At 42.2% G+C, this 21405-nt stretch overlaps 1 protein-coding gene across 1 annotated transcript in view; it reads left to right on the top strand.

The window, feature by feature from the left end:
* The first annotated feature begins 1599 nt into the window (after positions 1-1599).
* Positions 1600-21405, top strand: part of ZBTB46 (zinc finger and BTB domain containing 46) — a 54857-nt gene continuing 35051 nt past the window's right edge. The window contains exons 1-5 of the mRNA XM_082491041.1: positions 1600-1629; positions 2125-2347; positions 9030-9157; positions 10959-11098; positions 18892-19861. Coding sequence (XP_082347167.1) covers positions 11045-11098; positions 18892-19861 — 1024 coding nt within the window. The 5' untranslated portion in view covers positions 1600-1629; positions 2125-2347; positions 9030-9157; positions 10959-11044. The remainder of the gene's footprint in view (positions 1630-2124; positions 2348-9029; positions 9158-10958; positions 11099-18891; positions 19862-21405) is intronic.

Raw genomic sequence — 21405 nt, 5'->3', positions numbered from 1 at the left:
AAATACACTTTTTGTGAGGGGACGTCCTAGAGATCAAAAGCACCTTGTAGAAATGGATTTGAATAAAGAGTAAGCATAAAAGGCAACTCCGAGGTTTCAACAGTAGGTCTGCGTACTTGAAAGCCAGAGACGAAGAAAGTACGTAGGATGAGGGAAAGGAAACCACGGAGGAAATTTTTAAACCTTAGGCACGCAATTACCCGGGTAATTACTGTGATTACACACCTTGGTCAGTTAACTATGCAAACAAATGGCCAACGCCAGTTACTCATATGTGTATTTCCCCAATTTGGGGCACAATCACAGTATGCAAATGTTGATAAACAGTTTGCAAACATTTTATCTGCCGGAGCAACTCCTGCTTTCACAATCCAGCAACCGCACAGATTTCAAGAACGATTCCCTTGCTCGCCACAGCTATCGTACAGCCGGCATTGACTTCCTCCGCGCTCCAGACCTATCCTGTCCTGTTAAGCTCTGTCCTTTGAAATATAGGGCAGTTTCTGTCAGATCCTTCAGCGCGACAGTCAAAAGGGCAAAATCCTGCCCTTTGTTGCAACAAGAGGTTTTTCATCCTCGGATCTGATGGCCGAAGAGTAACTGTGATCTCCATTTCGCAGTGGCACAACCTCATTCTCCAGACCTCCAGCCACGCTCTCCAGCCATTAAGCCGGGCCAGCGCCCCGTTGCCCAGGCAAGTCAGGGAGCTCTGAAGTCTGCAGGGCTGCAGATCTTTAATATTTTTTTTTTCCAGGAGGTTGTGTGATTTATTTTTTAAGAGCAGAAAAGTGATTTTTTTTTTCTTTTTCTCCCCTGCAAGGTGATGAGGAGGCTGCAGCACAGCCCGGGCAGAGGCCCAGCCCCGCCGGGAGCCCTCCCTGTCCTTCATCCCGGCTGCTCCTCACCCTGCCCCGGACGTGGCTCCCGGGGAGGCCGCGCTGGGCCCGAGGGGATGCGCCCCGCCGAGGGCACACCGCCGGCCGCAGCGACGCGCCCCTTCCTCGGGCCGAGCGCACCTGTCGCTACGCCAAGGGGAGGCAGGGGACACCCGAGGGGCACCGGGGCGGCTGCCGATGGACAGCGGGAGCGGGAGCGGTACCGGTGTGCGGGCAGCCTCCTGCCCGCCCTCCGCCTCAGCCCTGTCACCGCGCCGTCCCGTCGTGCCCCGCGCGGGCGAGCCCGGGCGCGCGCCCCCCGCCCTCCCTCACTTCCGGTGTCCGGCAGTGGCAGAGCCGCCGGCGGCGCCCCCGCTCCCCCGGCGCAAGGAGGGGGGGAAAGGGGCGGGGCAGAGAGGCGGTGCTTACGGAGGCCCGTGCCCGCCGCCACCCAATCACCGGCCGCCGGTGGCGGAGAAGGGGCGGGGACAGCGCCGGCACGCGCCGCGCGGCGCCGCCCCCCCGCTCGCCGCGGGCTCGCGCCCCGCGCGCCCGAGGGAGCAGCGGGAGCGCGCCCGGGCGCCCCCCCCCTCTTCCACCTCCCCCCCCTCTGCCGGCTTCTCCCCCCCCCCCCCCTCCTCCGCCCTCCTTCCCCCTTCCCCTTCCCCTCCCCACCCGGAGGAGCGGCACGGAGTGACCGACGGAGCCAGAGCTCCGGCCGCTCCGAGACCCCGCTCTCCTCCATGGGGCCCAGGTAAGCGCGCCGCCCCCTGAGGCGAGCTGAGGGGGGCGGGGGGGGGGGTCGCTATGGCCGCCCGCCCGCCCGCCCCCTGAGGCGGTGGCAGCGGCGGGCCGCCCCCATCCCCGCGGCCGCCCTGAGGCGAGGCGGGCGGCGGGGAGCCCCCCCCCCCCGCACCGCCGCCTCGTTTATTATCATCGTTATTATCACACACCCCCACGCACACACACAACCCCCCACCCCGGTACCCTCCTCCGCCCGACGCCGGAGGGGGGTTGGGGGGGGGTGTGTGTGTAGCGGGGGGCCGATGGGTCCCTGCCCGCCGTGGGGGGTACGGTGCCTTCTTTGGGACGCGGTGTCTTATTTGGTGTGTGGGTGGATGGCTTAACTTGGTAAGTGGCAGGGTTTAACCCCCCTCCCCCGGCCCTCCCCTCCCCTCGCTCCTCCGCCCGCCTCTCCCCCCCCCCCCCCCCCCCCCTTCCCCTCCACCCCCCCCGTAACCTCCAAAAGGGGAATTTTCCAGCTGGTAATTTCTGCTGCGTCAACACCCAGCTCAAGGGAGAGGAGAAGAGACAAGGGGGCATTTTAACAGCAGCTCCACTTGCGAATAGCCAGGCTCGATCCCGGCTCCAGCATTAAAACCCTTTCCGCCCCCTAAAAACCAGCATCCGTGCAAGTTGGACCAAGAGTTTGTCAGGAGTGTGGTTCAAAACTGCTTGGAAAAAGGGATGAGGTAATAATACCGGTGAAGCATGTTGTATTTCTCTCTTTCTGCCTGTCTCTCTTTCTCTTTCTCCCTCTCTTCTTCTTTTTTTTTTTTTTTTTTTTTTTTTTTTTTTTTTTAAAGCCAGGCCTGTTTTGGGTTATTGTCTCCCCCTAAAGCCAGACATAGATCGCCTGGCCTTGCCTCCATTTTAATTGCAGGCTGAAATGGGGGAAGTGACCCTCTTTTTTTTTTTTTTTAAAAAAAAAAACAACAAAAACCAACAAACAAAAAAAAACCCTTGAAAAAAATTATGCTGTTCATTTGGGGGGGATATAGGTGATTTTTCATAAGGCTGTAACAAGTGCAAAAGTGGCTGTAAATGTTTTCTGTCATGCTGGGAAACTAGTGAGGTGTCCTCTCCCCTCCCCAGAAGAAAGTGTTTGTAAAATTTGGCTGAGGGGAGGAGGAGAGGTGCTGGGGAAGGTGCTGGTAGAAGAAGGGGTTGTGCTGCTGGATTGCCTTTGTGTCTCTGTAAATAGACATGTCAGTTCCCAAAGTAATACAAGTAGTGTCTGATAACTCAATCCCAGATGACAAATAGAGAATGGAGCAGATTTTCAGGACTGTAATAGTGGGAGGATTTCTCTTTTGAAACGGAGGAAAAAAAAAAAAAAACCGCTGGTACCTCCTGAGGAGGTTCTTCACCGGCGCGGTATTGTGAAGCTGAGTGTTCGGGTGAAATCGGGAGATATAAACCGATATTTATTTATTTTTACACCTGACAGGGGAAAGATAAACAAAGGAGAATTTAACAGCTCTTTAATGAATTCCTCATGCTTTTTATTTTGCAATCTCAATGATTCATTTGGCAAGCCTTACAGGACCGGATTATTATCAGCATTGTTTAAAGCCATGCTAATTAGGAGATGTGTTTTGCAAACAGTGGTATTGTAGACACCTGTACCAAAGTTCTTGCGTGCATTTTAATTGCATCACTGGTATCATTTTTAGCATTTAGTCACTGTAATACAGATCTAGGTCTCGGTTCTTGAACTCAATCAAGTATTTATTACAAGTGTGGGTTCTCTGTGTGCATAGAGCAGCTCTGCTACTAACGCATTAAATGTATTTTCTCAAAAAGGGGAGTATTTTTTCGCTTCTTTTTTTTTTTTCTGTGGGGATTAAAAGGGAAAGCTACGTGATCCAAAAAGAGTGAGAAAAACGTAATTTTGAGGAAGAAGCTTGCTGTGAGTGGATAGCTCTTCCACTTTTGTCATTACCTCGCTTGAACGTTTTATGTTTTTATAGCATCTTTTAATTGGAAATAAAATTTTGCTTTCCCCTTCTAAATTCTGTCTTGCTTCTCTCGCTGTTTCTCAAGTTTTATATTTTGAAGTGCTTGGTGATGGAAAAAAATGGGTGGAGTGTATTATTAGTCACAATATTTTCAACATGTGGTGAGGAATTACGACTTTAAGGTGTTTTTGGAGAACTGACAAGAAATGGGTAGAGGAGCCTGCCCCATGGGCTGGAGGGAGAGCTGCAAACAGTATTTAGGGGAGCTCCCAAACATACCTTCCTGAAAAATATTACGCGGTTTGGTACGCTGGTGGGATAACTGTAACTGAAACAGAAAACTAGTCTTTCGTTTTTTGATGCAGCCTGTCCAGGAGGGGGAAACTCACTCACAGCTAAACTTCTCTCACAGTTGTTTTCATAGGCTGTATGTTAGCTGTGGTGTAATTGAGTCAATTTTAGTGTGGTATCAAAAAAATGGGGTATTCTAATAATTCTAACGTTAGATGTTTATTCATACAGTTTAAATGCTGCTTCATTCTAGGGTGTGTAGCCTTTGAAAACATGACCTGTACACGGGGTTCTTGGAGACTGAAGAAAATGGGCCACTTTCTCCCCATGGTCTTTGTTTTCTGGGACAGTTGTACAACAGTGGATATGTTCTTCAGAAGAGGATTTTTTTTTTTTTTTATAACTGGAATTGCTTAAAGGAAAACCAGTTTAGCAGCCCCCCTTCCCCAGCAATCCTCCGTCAAAAGGAAAAATGCCTCGTGCTTGAAAGATCTGTTATTTGCTGTTAATACGCCTGCTTTTCCTCCGATAACGTGTTGTGTTGCTGTGAGGCTGAGCATATTCTTTTTGTCTTTGCTGTCCACTTGTGTGGATTTTTTTTTTTTTTTGATATGTGTTTTTGAAGTTTCTAAGCAAAGTTTCCTGTCCTCCCAGCAGTGCGGCAGCAGGCTAACACCCAATCCAAACTGCTGTTGCTTGCTTTCAGAGCAGAATTATTTCATAAACAGCTCAACCTTTCCCAGGACATTTTTCCCTTAATGTTCTTGCCGGCTTTACTGGCTGCTCCAGAGTGCTCTGTAACCCTCTCTAGGCTCCCCCTAAATTGGGAAAAAGCATTCACAGGGATTTTCCTGGCTCCTGTGTGTGCTTAGTTTAATGGGCAAACAAAAGAGCAAAGAGAGGGCTTAGTTTAAGTCTTTGAAGAGCTACCTGCAGTTGTAATGGTTATCCCACATGTCCGTTATAATTCCCAGGAGCCGGCAGTTCGTGTCCATTCCTGGCTGCGAGCGTTACCCTAGAAAATTCTGACACTTTGCACAAAAGGTTTCATACCATGTTTATATTTTGCTTCTGGCTTATGACTGGCGTGAATATTTTTAAGTGTGCAGCTTACCTGTGTTTTATGTGTGTGATATTTGAAACTTAAAATGTATTAATAGTGAAAGCAGGCGTGCTGTGGGGTTGTCTGTAGATAGCAGGGGTCACGTTAGGCGAGAGTACGAGGACCTACCACAGTTGCGAGACAGAGGGAGGTATTTGGTTTGCGTGAAGTACTGCGATCCTGCTCCTCACCAAAGGGTCTCCGTGAGCATTTGTATGATGTTTTGGTCAAGTACAATGACAGTCAGGACTCCAGTGTTAAAATTTGTTGCTTCAAAACTTCACTTCAATCCTTCTTGAGGGCGTTTTGTTTCACTCAGCAATACGTTTGTGTTACAGACGCCTTAAATACAGCCTTCAGTAGTTGGTTTTCTCAATTCCCTCTAGATCTTTAGTCCTTTAGGCAGGATGAGAAATAAAAGCGCGCCTCGCTTGTTGCGGGATTTCTTTCACTTGAGAGGCAGGAGGAAAGAATCTTGGCTTCCCTAAAACAGTTCGATAGTTTTCTGTTTCGTGCTGCCTGTGTGTATTTGGAAGCAGAGCGATGCCCTGTTTGCAGGGATTGCTGCTTGGGATTCAGTTCCCATCCCGTAGCTGTTGACTGAACACACCGGTGTCGTAACTGCTTTTCCCCTTCTGTGAAACACGGGTGCCAGGGTTTACTCAGCTCTTCCAAAACATTTTTCTAATATACTGATGAGAAGTCATAGTTGTGCTAAAAACGCTTATTCTTCATAAATGCAAACTAGTGTGAGGTCCTCACTGAATTTCCTACAAGATATGGTGGAGCTGCTGGGTGGGGTTTTCTGTCCCTTACCAAGTTAGCTGTGGGGCAGTTATTTTCTGAACGCTTGCTTTAACTTTCGTTCATAACCATATATTTAAGAAACATCAATTTGTGTTTTGACTGCTGTTGAAATGTTGGCTTGGAACAGCTTCCCCGTGCTTCGCAGGCAGGATGAGATCCTTGACAGTCATTCTAATGAGATGGAAATGCGTTCTGCTGTGCGGTGTTTGGTTGTGCGGAGGTAAGGCTGTAGGTGTGCGTTGGAACAACGCGGCTGCCGAGAGGAGCAGTAGCTTTGCTGAAATGTACCAGGCAGATGCCGAGTTAGAGCTGAAACTCACCTTTTGCCTTGGTTTTGGGGGATGTGGCTCGCTTGTATTCCAGCCCCTAGAGCGGTGGGGATCCCTTCTGTCCTGTTACTCACTTGGCTCGTGTGTGCGCTGGGGAAGGAAAACGTCCTGCAGAAGTTGGAAGTTGCCTAGCCTGCATGGTAAGCGGAGTTGGGGTCTCCTGCGTTGGAGGGAGGCAACGAAGAGTCAGAAATATTCTACAAACACAGCTACTAGCTTGTGTATGGATTCGGATAAACTTAGTAACAAGAATGTCAGTGTGTGTGCCAGGACCGAAGAACCCTACTTCTGGGGGTTTGCGTATTAAAGAAGTAGGGTTTTGCGTATTAAAGAATATGAGTAGGGTTTTGCGTATTAAAGAATATGTTTATACCTGTATATGCTTAAATACTTACCTATCTTGCCTAATTATTTCCTCTTCAAGTATTGAACAAACTGCTTATTCCATCCAAGCAAGTTTGCTTCCTGGGAATTCTCACCTTGTGAGGAAGAACTCCGCAGAAAGAATTGATATTTATCCATTAAAATTCCTTCCGAAATTCAGAAGTTTCGGGATTTCCAAATAAAAATGAATATTCCTTATTTCTACACAAATCTAGAGTTTAAAAAGTCAGAAGGTCTATGGAGCTAGACGAGGCAAAACCGGGAAAAAGAAAGAAATAATAAAGCAATGGTGAAAAAGTGGGGGGGTTAGCTCGCTCCCTCTGAGGAAAGGGTTAAACAAAACTTGCACTTTTTGCACTAATACACCATTGGAGGAAATACCTTTCTGACTAGTGCTCAAATCATGCTCTGAAAGAGAAGAATCGATGGTCTGTATTAGCCATTAGGTGCTTAAAATACCTAAACCCAACACCAACTAATTTAAGTACCGATAAACGAAGTAGTCAGGATGCAGTACTCCTAAAAGTCCTGCCACTGTAGTATTGGAGACTGAGGTGGTGGCTAAATATAAAACTAGCTTATTGACTTCCTTCTTATTACCACTGTATCCTTCTTGGCTTCACTCCACTTCTTTTTTTTTTTTTTCTCTCTCTTTTTTTTTTTTTTTTTTTTTTAATAATAGTTGATCAAATCTAGATTATGAGATTTATACTAAAAAGTAAAAAGGGATACTTATCCAAGGCATTAAGTGCTGGTGCCACGAATTACACAATTGAAATTAGATTGTTCACAGAGCACCCCATATGTTATCTTTAGTTTTGCACTGGTTGAGTTTTTTTTTTCCCCTGTTAGATTATTCCTGACTCGTTACGTGTCTTTTCTGTCTCTTAGGTGCTCTTTCTCTCAGTTCCTCCGACTGCTGTACTTCTCTTTAAAAATTACCTCATGATTCTTCCTCCTTCTTTGGCTCTCTCCCTTTTGACATACCGAGTTTGGGAACTGTAGCAAAGATCCCCTAGTTAAAAAGCCAAAAACCAATGTGAAAGTTTTGGGGGAACCATTCTTCAGGGCAATTCCCAGTGTGATGTGTTTGCTGTTCTTTAATCCTCTTTTTTTAAGGTGCTTTTTTAGGGTGCTTTTTATGTTGTTTTTTTTGTCTAATAGACACACGGGGCAAAGTGTTTTTGTTTAGATTACTTCTGTTACTCGTTCTTTTAAGTGGAAGCTTAAGATCTCATAGGAGTTAATGGCACTTGGACAGGTGAGTGTCATACTAGCCACAGGCGTTTGGATTTTTTCAGGTTGTTTTTTATTCTTCACTACTAGAGTAGCAGATAAAGCTGTAGCTAAATTTTTTTTTTTTTTATTTTAATATCACCAGACTTCTCAAGCCTGGTACCCTGTAAAGTACTTGGTTTTTAAGTGCTGGCTAGCTCTTCCATGTTCTTGCTGCGTTCTGCAAGGTCTGTGGCATGGGTAGTGTGGGATCTGTTCTTCTCTTGGTGCGACCAGATGAGAGAGAGAGAACAGAGAACAAAAATAGGGGAATAGGAACCGTTTCTGTACTGTGATGGAGTTCTCCATGATGGAGAGAGAGGATGGAGAGACAGGCACATGGACAGAGTTGGAAGTTATGGGGAAATGAGTAAGTGAAATGCAGAGGAAATACAAAGAAATATTACGGCGAGTAAGCATTTTGAACGAGAGCATGCACCCTGTAAGGAAAGGTGTATCCTGTTGTGTTACCAGTTGGAATATTGGATTTTGGGCTGCATAGCTTTTGTAGGTGTGGAAAATAAAGCTACTACCTTGTGTAAGGTATTTGCATCTTTTTCTGTATCTTTGTGCATTTTCTTTTTTCAAAATTTGTAAATTTTGTAAGAGGAACAAACTGTTTTACTTGGCGCTTTTGTGCGCGCTGCTCTTTAGCTGGAGGGTGTCGCTGGCTTTTGAAGGCTGTGATTCAGTCGAGTTGGGTGGGAATAGAACTCATATCTTTTGTATAACGTGGGCACATCATTTTTCTGTAACTTCAGGCAAATATTTTGGTTTGGGGGGGAATCACTGTAACTGTGAGGTTAGATTAATACTAACCCCATTTAAAGTGTGTGGATGGCAGGTGTTGCAGAAACATTAACTGAAACTTTAGGATGTTAACTAGAACAAACAACGATGTTAATTGTTTGAAATCCTCATATAAAATATTGGTTTTTACAGTGACTTCTTCAAAGCACTTCTGTCGAAGCACAGTTGGAAGTTATTAATAGCCTTAAAATTTGTATGTTAAACACTCTAACTTAACACAAGAGCTAAATCATTTTCCCTCTATGTCAGAATGTATTTCCTATATATCAGAATATTTCTTGTTTAAAATGGCAAGGTGTTGTAAATGTGCAGTTATTTTAACTGTTGCTTGTGATTATGTGGCACTGCAGGTTTTTGTATTAAGTTAAAGTTAGATTTTAATTTTTGTCTCCTATTCTTTCATTCCCAAATACAGGACATCTGATGAACCTTTTGGAGCTTGTTACCAGAGTCCATTCTCCTCTTTTCATTAAAACATGCACTATCCAGCTGTGAAACATTGTGACGTTTGTTTTTGCTAACAGGAAACATTTTCAAATATTGGTAAGTTCTCAGCATTTAAAGATATTTTCGTGATGTGGTAAGAGAAAGAGTAGCTGGAGATAACATTGTCATGAGGGATTACAGTTCTTTCTAAAATTCAATTCAACATTGATAACAAAGGCTTGTTTAGAAATCTTACGCAACTGCAAGAGTTGAAGAAATACCTCTGGCTGTTCTTCTGCTCCTACCTTGTGGTAGAGGTGCCTCCATTAATCATGGTCACTTGGTTCTCATCTGTTTGATTAGAAGAGGAAAACAGGTGCAGACCTCAAAGCAAGAATAAAAAATGCAGACCAGCGCAAAATATTGTAGGTCTCAGCTTTACCATTCTTACCAGACTGTTCTGGCTCATTTTGTGACTCTGGGACAGAGGTGTAAATGAGAGTCTTAACAGTAACAGTCCTAAGATGAAGTGAAAATACGTATTACTTTTACACATTGCTAACAAAGTTATTTCCCATGTGTCTGTGTTGGTCTGGTTCCTTCAGTCCCCACTTCATTATTTTTTTTTAACTGTCTAAATAACAGGACTAAAAAGAGCTAGCCAAAACAATTGCTATGGAGAAGCAATCAGAATTAGAGAAAGGCGAGACTTGGCAGTCTGAAATAGAAATTGAGAACAAAGTCAATGGTATTTGCTTCACTTGGGTCATATTTGTTTTCAAGATTTTCACAGTTCTGCTTGTTGCCATAAGAATGCTTGGATTTTCCTTATTACTTCGTTTGTTTATTAAATATGTTATTTCACTGTTTATAACGACATTAGTTTGTACTGGAAAAGCCTTCTTAATTTTTATCTTCTGATGTTTTCTTTCACAATCTGTTACTACAGAAGGTCAGTCTTGAAATCAACAGTATTGATTTAGAACTTATTTTCGTTGAGACCTAATCTGTATATTGAAGATGTCTGAAATACAGACATCAGAAATATATGGCAAATACTTTGCTGTAGTGACTAACAGAGAATAAACAGTATAAAGTTTTGAACAAAGTATAGTCAGAAGTTGGAGTTAAATGTTGCAAGGGTAGTGAATATTCTATTCTGAAGAAAATAAAGTCTGTGTTGTATAAGAAAAACAGATGTACAAGATGATAGTAATAGTGGATGTGTCCTCATGGACAAAAAAAACTTTGTGTAAATGAACTCTTCTTTATACCTTGTAATCATAAACGTTAATATTTTATCTGAGAACTCTATCTGTGAAGGTGCCTTACTGTACCTAAGTATCTATATTTTACACAGAATTTTCAAAATCTTTGGGATCGTGTGGTCTCTTAACCTTGAATGGCATCAGCCAGTAGAAACTGGCCATTAAACATTTCAAGAGGAAATTTTCTTGAATGTTCCAATGCAAACCTTTTTCAGGAGCTGTCCTGGTAGCTTTTTAACCTCAGTATTTTATAGGTCAGATAAGGTGAATTAGTGCCGTTCAGGCCACAAATGTCTCTTTAAACAGTCATTAAAGTGAGAATGTTTTGAAAAGCTACCAAACAGGAAACACTGTTGTTTCAAGGATCTGTTTGAAGTTTTAGTATCTAAAATTAGAATTTTTTTTCCCATACGTTAAGAAGTAACTCTTGCTTATATTATTGTAAAAAAGGTAACCAGGCTTTAATTACCTGCAATTTATTGATATGCTTTGAGTTAACATTTTTGGGGGTTCATTAGGTCATAAATAGGGGTGTTATAACTGTGAGTTTGGAGGGAAACAAAATGTATCGCTGTTGTTCTGTAATCTTGTAGTTTAATGCTAATAGCCTCTTCCGGTTTTGTTGTGTTTTTTTTTTTTTTTTGTCATAGTTCTGTCTTTCTCCTGCAAGAGTTCACACCAGTGCGATTGGAAGGTCGCAGAACAGTGCACTACCTGTGCTGCCCTGGGGCTGTTGATGTCCTCAGCTGTTGTAGGAGAAACACTAGACCTGGAACCCAGTTTGTTACTGGTAAGAAGTAATTGTCTTGGATTTTTTGGGGTTTGTTTGTTTAATATTAGTTTGCATGGTTTCATTAACAAAATCACTAAAAATCTTTTCATTGCATATTAATTTAAGAACACTGTAGCAAAATGCGCATCTCTGATCTCTCTTTTTTTTTATTTTCTTCTCCTCCTATGTTTAACTTGACAGTTTCTAAATTTCTAAATGACCTCCTTCCAAAATGTGGCGGCTAACAGTTTTTCCCTTAGCTTTCATTTTCAGACCTGGTTTTCTCTTGAAATTCTTCTTGCACTCACAGAACTAATGAAGGTTAATAAATTGGTTTTTATAAGATACTTTCAGAGATCCTGTCTTTTGGTTGCACTTTTGTAGGGTCCAGCTTCTGCATGCTAGCTGGCCCCGTAACTTCAGGTGGATGGTTCAACAGGTCAAAGGCCAAAGCCAAGTCGCTGATTTCAAGTTTTGGATAGAGAGGGAAATGTTTAATGATAGCTCCCTGTTGTTTTATGTTCTGCTTATTGGAGTTGGATTTCGCTTGTGGTTTGTGTTTGGATTGTAGAAACAAAGCTTTAGTGGTATGGTGAATGACTAGAAGCGTGTAGCGTATTGCATGTCCTTATTCTTTTTGCTGAAATTGGCCTCCTTTTAATTCCTAATTGCATTCAGATCCATGTATCTTCATGGTATGAGCAATTGTAAATGGATGATGTGGTCTTAAATGTATTGTATTTCCTGACTAAACCTAACCCGGACAGACACGGAGTTGGAATCTCTTTGCCTGCCCAGAGAACCAGTGGTTCGAACGAGGGATTTCTTTGCCGGTGTGTTCCAGCTGCAGAAGGCGTAATGCTTGCCCTGCTGCTGCTGTTTGAGCTTTACTTGAGGACTTTCAGGATTATGACTGCTACAGGGATGCTAAACGGAAATGCTGGTTTAATGCTGTCGATGATGGGGTAGCATTGGCTTGAAACTGGAGAAATGTTAGTCGATCCTCATCAGGCAGATGTTAATTGAATACTTTTAGGTGTTTGGGTTTGGTGTTTTGTGTTTTTTTTTTTTTTTTTTTCCCTACAGTCACAGAGAATGGAGTGGGTTTCTCAAATTTCATAATAAAAATATAACTAGTATTTTTCACTGAAAATCATTTGCCTCCTGAATTCTTGACTTTTCTGTAATTCTATAGTATTTCTCAAACTGAATGGTGACACTTTTATTTTCTTCCTATGACTCCTAACCCGTAAGGATAAACGTACACTGTTGGGCTGTAATTAAATATTCTTATCCCCAGTCATAAGGGAAGAGTGTTAGACTGTTGTTTTTATAAAACTGTGAGTTGTGAGTAACCTCTTTGGCCCAAGGGTCTGGTTTGGTCTGTTTACAAACATCTGCCTGTTTCTCTTTGAATTCAGAGTCGTGGTTGGAATGACCAACTTAAACAACGAATGATTGGTTTGGTGAGTCAGAATGGGGTAGAAGAGTTTCTTATTTGGCAACTGTTCCCTTTCATAAGTTGTGACTTGCATCTACTTTGAACAACGCTGAACATATGAATGTAACTTTGGGATATCTAGTATCAAGAAACTAAAACTCTTCTAGAATTGTGTGCGTTTCTTCCTCAAACACACTTAGGAGAAAACGCGTTACTTGTGGAGATTTGTACTTGTAAAGCTCGTGAGCAGTGGTGCCTTTGCAGGGAGTTACCATCCATTAATATCCCGAGTCTTCTGCTTGCTCTCACATTTTAGAATAAGCACAGGTACCGTCCTTTTCAGTTGCTAAGGTTACGTCGGGGGTTTTTTTGTTCTCCATTTTTTCCAGCACAGAGCACATGGATAGGAGGAATCCTATGCATTTCTGTTGCCTTTAATTGGATAAAAGTGAAACTTGTATACACACTGTGTCTTGTTGTGCAAGGAGGCATTTCAAACCCAATCTCACCTTACAGAGCTCCTTTGCAGAGGAATTTAAAAAATGTTGGAATGTCTTGGGAGTGGAGACGTGGACAGGACACAGGGGAAGCAGAGAAGTGGGGTGTGTTTGTTGGGTGTTTTTTGTATAATAAACCATTGGAGTGAATTTGAGTTCTTCCTTAATCTGTTTTTACTTTTCTGTGAAGGGAGAGGGGGGAGGAAACAACACATTTTTGGTTAAATTCCAGTTGGCCTGTTTTCTCTAGGGACCCTAGAGTAGCTGGTGGAGGAGCACACTAGTGAATATTTTGGTACGCTGTAATTTGTGTCCTTAGTATTAAGTGTAGAAACGCGTTTAGAAAATTGTCACAGACTAAATGTCATGTAGTTTAAATTTTTTATTTCCTTATATTCTAAAAGCAAAAAGTAAACAAACGAACAGACAAAAAACCCTACCAACAACAAAACCCCCAAAGCCCCTCTAGTGCTTTTTTTCTTTTTTCCCCTGTTTTCCTTCTGAGTGAAGGGAGTTTATTTTTGTCCTCACTATTTCCCAGGGGACTGTACTGTAGAGGCTTTCATCTGTGTACTCCATTTATTGTCTGGGGCTTTTTGTCAAATTTCAGATAATGCACTGAGTTTTAGATGCAACAGATTTGTACCCCTTAATTTTACTGGTGTTAAGATTTTGGTCAGGAGACGTGTTATGGGTACGCGTGCTGCGGGGTGTTGGCTTTGTAGGTATTACTGGTTACTCTTTTTAAAACCCTTCCAACATTAGGTGAAGATCGTGTTTGTTTACTCTTATGTCATCAGGTGATGTTTCCATGTTCAAATAACTGTACTGATAGTGCAAAATAATCAGTTTTCATATATGCTATATTTGTGTAGCAAAGGTTCATTCTATCTAGGGTTAAAGATTATGTAAATTATTAATGCTTGCTTTAAGACCAGGGTTTTGACAACATGAAAAATAAAAAGCTGGCCTGTATCTTGGCAGAAGTTTGCATGAAAGTGATTATTAAATCTGTTCATGTTTTGTTCTTTTTGCTGTTACATGTAAGTGTTGTATGTTTAGGGACAACTTTGTTGAGTTATTTCTGGAAAAGTAGTAGACTTGAATTACTGTACTGTCTGCGAAATGACTTATGAAGAAAGCCTGATCTGCTACAATTTATTTTGTGGAAAACCTACAGATGAGCTTTCATGGTTCATTGGCTTCTTGGAAAGCTGTGTTGTGGCCATGTGCTGTCATCGCACGCCCAGGCCTAAAGGATTTTAGTAAGTGTTCAACTTTGAAATCCTTCAGTGTACTAAAAAGACCTGAGATAAAACAAAAAGTATGTCATTGATCTTCGAGGTCTCTTTCTAAAAAATCTCTGCCATTTATTCCATCTTTACTGTGCTTCCACTAGAAGTTCGAAGGGTACTGCTTTTCTGAAGAAATCTTTCCACAACATCGTTTAAGTGGAGATAAATATCGTTACCAGGAAAAGGGGAAAAAAACCAACCCCAACAAAAAGCCACAAAACAGCATGTAAAATTGGAACACAAGAGCACAGGGTTTTGAAGCTTCCTGAATTTTTAACTACTAGCAAATTGCCTTAAATTTAACTTGGATTAATTCCCTAGTGATCCTTGACATTAAACGGATGTTCTGGTTTGACATGGGTAGACAGAAAACTAATTAATTCCTCTGAATTTGAGGCATATTTAATTTTCTCCCCCAAAGACCTCTCATTTAAAAGGTACGATGCTGTAACAAATGTTGAATGTGGAACGATGTGTATAAGGTAGCAGACCTTTAGACAGAGGAAGATCAAGACATGTACAATAATAACTGCTGGTTTGAAAGATGTTAAATTTTATTGATCAGACTGAACACGGGAGTGTACAGATCATTTCTTGCCTACTTGAAAGTGCTATAACGTGCCCACCTGTCAGTGGAAGGGATGCTGCTCTTTGGGCGTCTTTCCCATTCATTTCTCTGTCTCTTTATACTTAAAGTACTTTGAAACAAGGGCAAGTTGTCTTCCCTTTGCATAGAGGAATATGTATTCTCATTATTTTGACTTGTTTTGTTATATTCATTACATTTTAGAATGTCAGGTGGTTTTGCTTTCTTGTCCAAAAGGTACCTACCCATCCTCTGCTCTTGTCCTCAGTGTCCTTGGAAATGTGGGCGAGTAAGATACAAGGACTGTACGATCGTACTGTAGTGACACGCTTTTGTTCATCCATGGCTTGCCTGGAGGGTGTCTTCTGTCAAGAGCTTGGTGGGTGGGAGGGAGCCCAGTAAGGAATGCTGCATAGATTTTTTTTTTATTTTTTTTTTTTTGTGCATCTGTGTGTTTTTAGTAAAAATCCCTTGAATATGAAATAGCTTTTCTCTGACTTTATTTCCTAAAGAGACGAGCAAGTGCTTCATCCATAACAAGCACCAGATTAGTCAATGCCTGAACATCAAACTGGTCCAGTCTAAACCAAAGGTAACAAGAGACAAATATTTTAATCTGGGTTTCTGCCATAGGCAGCTTAAACAAAGGACAAGGTGTATCTAAAGTAGACTTACCAACAGCGAGGGGGAGCCCAACACACTGAACTAAGCTGAGTAAATATATGAAATAGTAAAGGAAAAAAAATCTCAAGGAATCAGTGTAATTTCCAGGTGAAAAACATTCAAGAAGAAAAACTGTTGTTGCATAAATTCACAAAAGCAGGTGAAGACATTGACAAACTCTCCTGATGCTAAGATGTATTAAGTCGAGGAAGAGAAAGTTATACTTACAGGGGATACTCTCCCTGCTCCCTTCCCCCCGGTTCCAGGGAGTTGATGTCTTGGAATATGGATTTTGATACCTGTGAAGGAACAGCAAAAGGAAATGCCATATCTGAAACCTTCCCATCACTTGGTAGTTGTATGCTATGAGGTTTGCACCTTCCTCTGAATCATGTGGGTATGGCAGCTGTTGAAGACAGGATTGGTGATGGACAACTCACTTTATCCTGTGTGGCAATTCATATTTCCTGAGGGGACAACGCTGACTCTTCAGCTCATAAAAGTAGATGCAGTAGTGGTTTCTGGAATAAAGACAAAACTGAACTGTCATTCGGCCTTAAGAGGTGGTTCTCTCAAACGTGAAGATGTTGGGAAGCGGTGGCAGCCACCTTCAGAGCCTGGGCTAGGGAGCTGCTGTGCTGGCTGGTTCTAGCACAGCCTTTTCAGGCCAAACACCAGAAAAATCAGTTGTTTGGGTTTTGTTTGTTTTTGTTTGTTTCTGTTTTTCTTTCTTTCTCCTTACTCCCCGACTCTGACTCTTGGTTTTATTTTTATTTCTTTATTTCATTTATTTATTTGAGATAGAGATGGCTTGTCTGTGAGAACTTGATTTGAGGTCTCTGGGCAGGTTTCAATGGTTAGGAGGCAGTGTCATTAAATAGCGTAGAGCTACGCTGTTATTGACCTCTTCCAGTTCAAATTAAAAAAAAAAAAAGATTAGCTTCTTCGTGTGTTCTGTGCTTAATTCTGTAGAAAAGCTGTATGAATTTGAAATACACAAACAACGGTTCAGCCTGTTTGCATTGCAGGAAGATGGTCCTTCCTCTCTTGGGGGAAGCAAATGCTTCTCAACGATCAGGGACCAGCTGGTCTTGAAAATTAGCATTTCTGACACTGCTGAAGAGACGGCTCCATTCTTGCGGAACTGGAGAAGCTGGTGCAGGCAATATTGCATAACTTGAACTTTTGAATCATCAGGTGGCTCTCTTGAAGAGAGGTCCTGCGTCTCGTATGTTCTGTGGGCTGAGAGGTTGTTTTCTAGCTAATAGTGTTGGCTAAAATCTAGTTCTTTTGCTCCTGTAGATGATAATAATAGCACAGACTAGGGGAAGGGGGCAGAGGTCTTACGGATCTGTATCCCGCACTACAGGAAAACCACTTGCATGTGTCAAGAAACTTTCTTAATCGTGTCTGTCCTAGGACTGCCCGCTGCTGTGAGCCGATTTGAACAGATGGGAGTGAATTTGTGTTTGAACTTGATATATGTTAGAAAGTTGCTTCAAGCTCGCATCAGCCTCCTTACTGACAGTGCTTATATTTAACCATGTATGCTTCCAAGACCATAAGACCGCAGAAGTACAGTGATTTTTGGTTTTATCAGCAACCACCCATAGCCTAAATCCAGGCTTCTGATGTGTATGCCTGCCCATAATTACATTTTGAATTTGGTTTTGTGAACACATACGAATTTTACAGTTGTATGAGATCAATTCCATAGTTGGAACTTCTTATATTGGAACAAATTTTAAGTTTTTGAGAGAAAGGAGTACATGTCCTTCAGGTTGTATGGAGCTTGGTGCTCTTAATCAGTTGGACCATTAAACCAGTGTTGTAAACATGGTATATCAATCTTGATAGTAAGTTCCAATTAAGTGGTATAAACTAGGTAAAATGGCAGAAATTAGTGCCAAGGACTTTGTAAAGCTGTGGCAGCAAAGGCGAGTATGGAATTGCAAAGGTAGTAACTGCCGAGGTATGGTGTCACGGAGAGGACTTCACCAGTCTGTTCCGGTGCTGCCAGCCTCCATCCTTAACACCTTGAGTATTGTGAACTTGAAGTTGTCTCACTTGAGAGACAGAACATGTCAACATGCCAGGCACCAGTGAATGCCAGTTCCCTTGGGAGATGAAGGGCAGGGAGTTTCTGACAAAGCTGTGTGGACAACAGATTAAGCTGCGTGGTGGGAGTGACTGAACGCTATGAGAAATGTATGTATGCGCTCGTCCATGTTGAGGCATTACTTCTCTCCTATTTATGCTTTGCAGGCGGGATAAAATTCAATCTGAAAATATTAGCACCACTGATTACTGTCAACATACCCACATTTAAGACCTTTTTTCTTGGTTTGGGGACTAAGAGGAGGACAATTTGGAGCATAACTTAAAAGATACAGGTCTCTGCCATGCTGCTGGCACGAAGTAGCCTTTTTTTGGATAATACTGTCAAATTTTATGGAAGGTGATGAAGAGTCTTGTGAATTCTTCTTGGCTGGATGGATTCTTTGTTATTTTGGTCATAAGCATCCTTTCTAAACGCAAATGTTTAAGTGATTATTAGAATTTCTCTACCCAATGTCTTAGGGTGGTCATGGGGTAAACTTGAAAATGTAAAGCCAAGGAAATAACAGGATTATTGCGAAGTTAAAAATCTCGTGCTTACAAGTAGTTAAGCTTCAAATAACATTAAATTCATACTTCTGATCTATTGCCAGTTTAGTTTGGGTGGAGACTTAAAATTTTGTGATCTGTGGTCTTGGATTTACCTATTGCTCTTCTGACTTGAAAACAGTATTTATAGCCCCTCAATGGCAATATAGCAAGGGAAATAGCTGGTTTTAATTGGCTTTTGCTGTTTGAGGATTTCAGCTATTCAGTGTGCTACACATAATGCTTGTTCCCTTGAGGAAATTGTGTTACAAAGTGCTCCTCAATAGTTTGTCTCCATCAGCACGGTTTCAATTGTAATATCTCTTTCAAACCCAAACTTTACTGAACGCAGACAGTGAAAACTGACAGCTGTTTAACCCAAGTAACTTAAGACAGGTTTTCTTAGAAGTCTGTAGTAATTTAAAGAAGTGTTTCTCTGGGATGTTACGAGCCACTGGAGGATTGAGCTTCAAATGTAGTCCCTTTTAACGTAAGTTATCTGAAGTCTGGTAAAAATAAGCTGCATCGTGTAATGAATGTGCAGTCTTTCTAGGCAGTAGTAGTATTTTGTGGTATTCTTTCAAGATGAGCCTGTTACTTAATTTGGTACAACTTGGGGTTTGACTCGGTCGTTGTGAGCTTGTATTGGATTTTGTAATACTGTCATTTGCTTCCCCATACAGGACTTGTGGAAGAGGAAACACAAAGATTTCCAAATGAATAACCGAAAGGAAGATATGGAGATTGCTTCCCACTACCGTCATCTGCTGCGTGAGCTTAATGAGCAGAGACAGCACGGCATCCTCTGTGATGTTTGCATTATAGTGGAGGGGAAGATATTTAAGGCTCACAAAAACGTTCTGCTTGGGAGTAGTCGCTACTTCAAAACGCTGTACTGCCAGGTACAGAAAACCTCCGACCAGGCCACAGTCACCCATTTAGACATCGTAACTGCCCAAGGCTTCAAAGCAATCATTGACTTCATGTATTCTGCACACCTAGCGCTGACCAGCAGAAACGTCATTGAGGTGATGTCAGCTGCCAGCTATCTGCAAATGACAGATATTGTACAAGCCTGTCACAATTTCATAAAAGCCGCTCTTGACATAAGCATAAAGTCGGATGCCTCGGATGACCTCGTCGATTATGAACTTGGAGCCCCTTCCAGCAGCAGCACGGATGCTTTGATTTCAGCAGTCGTGGCTGGCAGGAGTATATCTCCCTGGTTAGCTCGGCGAACGAGTCCTGCAAACTCTTCTGGAGATTCAGCTATCGCCAGCTGCCATGAAGGAGGGAGTAGTTATGGAAAAGAGGATCAAGAGCCAAAACCAGAGAGCCACGAAGACATTTCATCCCAGTCTCTTTGGTCTAGTGACATGGGCTATGGGTCTTTACGTATCAAAGAGGAACAGGTTTCACCGTCACATTATGGAGGGAGTGAACTACATTCTGCCAAGGATAGTGCAATACAGAATGCGTTCTCAGAACAAGGAGTGGGGGATGGCTGGCAACCCACTGGGCGTAGGAAGAACAGAAAAAACAAAGAAACTGTGCGGCATATTACACAGCAAGTGGAGGATGACAGCAGGGCAAGTTCTCCAATGCCGTCTTTTTTACCTGCATCAGGATGGCCGTACAGCAGTCGAGACCCAAGTAAGTCATTCCTCTGATTTTCGTGGCTGAAATTTAAAGCGTTGAGTTAATTAGAATCTGTTTATGGTATGATCTTATCAGTTTCTGAAATATATTAGCTTGCCAGAAACTGAAAAATGTAGAAACCTGTGTTTGCAGCGGTTCAGAAGAACTAAGCACTGTACGGTTCAGTCGGGAACCTCAATGTGTCGCAGCTTTGCAGGCTGGTTCTCCTCTGAAGGAAGTTGGTAGTTTTGTTTTGGCCTTGAAAATAGAGTCGCCTAAATCACTCCCAAAAATGCTATTGTAATTCTTGGAGTTAATGAGAGAAAAGGTTGGAATTTCTCCTAGCAGGTGTGCAATCTGATGTCAAGGTTGAAGATGTAACTACACCACGCATAGGTATAATTTAGTCTTAACAATACTGTTTTCATTTCTTCTGATATTCAGGTGTCACTTTCTCATGTGTAAAAAAACCACCATAGCTTGTTGCTGGTAATGGCAAGATAAGTGTTTGGTAACTCTTAAGAAGAATGTGTTTTTTTGAGGTATACTGAGGCTTAAAATGTATTTAAGATGTGGGACTACTTGTAGTCTGAGATGAGTGGCTGCTTTTAAAGTGTATAGCCAGGGAGAATAATGTTTTCTTGCCTTCTTTTGAATCTTCAGTAGTAATTTTTCTGTCTCAAGATAACAGTCCTAGTGGATTCGTTAATACTGGTAGTTAATAGGTCCAGGAATGCTACTGATCTAGGGTTTGGGTGTTTTTTTTCCTGAGGACTTCAAGGGAGTGTGGTATTAAACTCCCTCAAGCTGACTTGAAGAACTTGGTCTGTGCTGTGAGTTAGCCTGTGTTTCATTGCATACCAGAGTCCAAGTTGGCCAGGAGAAGGGTTTGTGAGATTATATACCCTCATGTTGCCAAATTCAGATGAAAAAAGCAATATAAATAGAACTGAAAGTCTGAAGAGTCATTATGGGCTGAAAAGGGATGTTTAAGTTGCTTACATACTGAAGTTTAAATGTGGTTTTCATTGAACGGGTAACTCTCTACAAATGTCTTCAGATGTATTGTGTTTTACAGTTATCTGCTGCAGCAAGCTTGCGTATAATTATTCTAATTGGCTGCTGATAAAATCTAAACAATGTCAGTTAGAAGAAAAATGCGAGATAACTTAAGATAACAGTGATTTATGACGAATCCTGTTTTCATAATACATGTATTTTAGGATTGTTTTGAATTAAGATTCGCAATGGATTGCTTGGTGTGCTGTTCACATGCAAATATTCTTTATTTTCACAGCATCCCATAAAAACAACTCAGTCACTTGTCCTGTCTGTGAGGTGGGGGGTTTGGGCAGGTATGTGAAGCAAACTACACACATTGGAGTGACTGCAGAAACAGGACCACAACTCTGATGGTCTTAGCAAACTGGTTATAGATTGAATGTCTTTAAATTACTGAAAACAGTGCAAAATATAAGAGATTGTATTCCTGGAGGTTGAATGATGTCTAGATTACTTAATTCCTAATTGTTAAGGAATTAAATAGAAGTGGCCTTTTT

The sequence above is a fragment of the Vanellus vanellus genome (genome assembly GCF_965231255.1).
Source record: "Vanellus vanellus genome assembly, chromosome: 15".
In the NCBI taxonomy this organism is placed as follows: domain Eukaryota; kingdom Metazoa; phylum Chordata; class Aves; order Charadriiformes; family Charadriidae; genus Vanellus; species Vanellus vanellus.
Note: the sequence above shows the minus strand (reverse complement) of the source record. Positions and strands in the feature narration are given on the sequence as shown.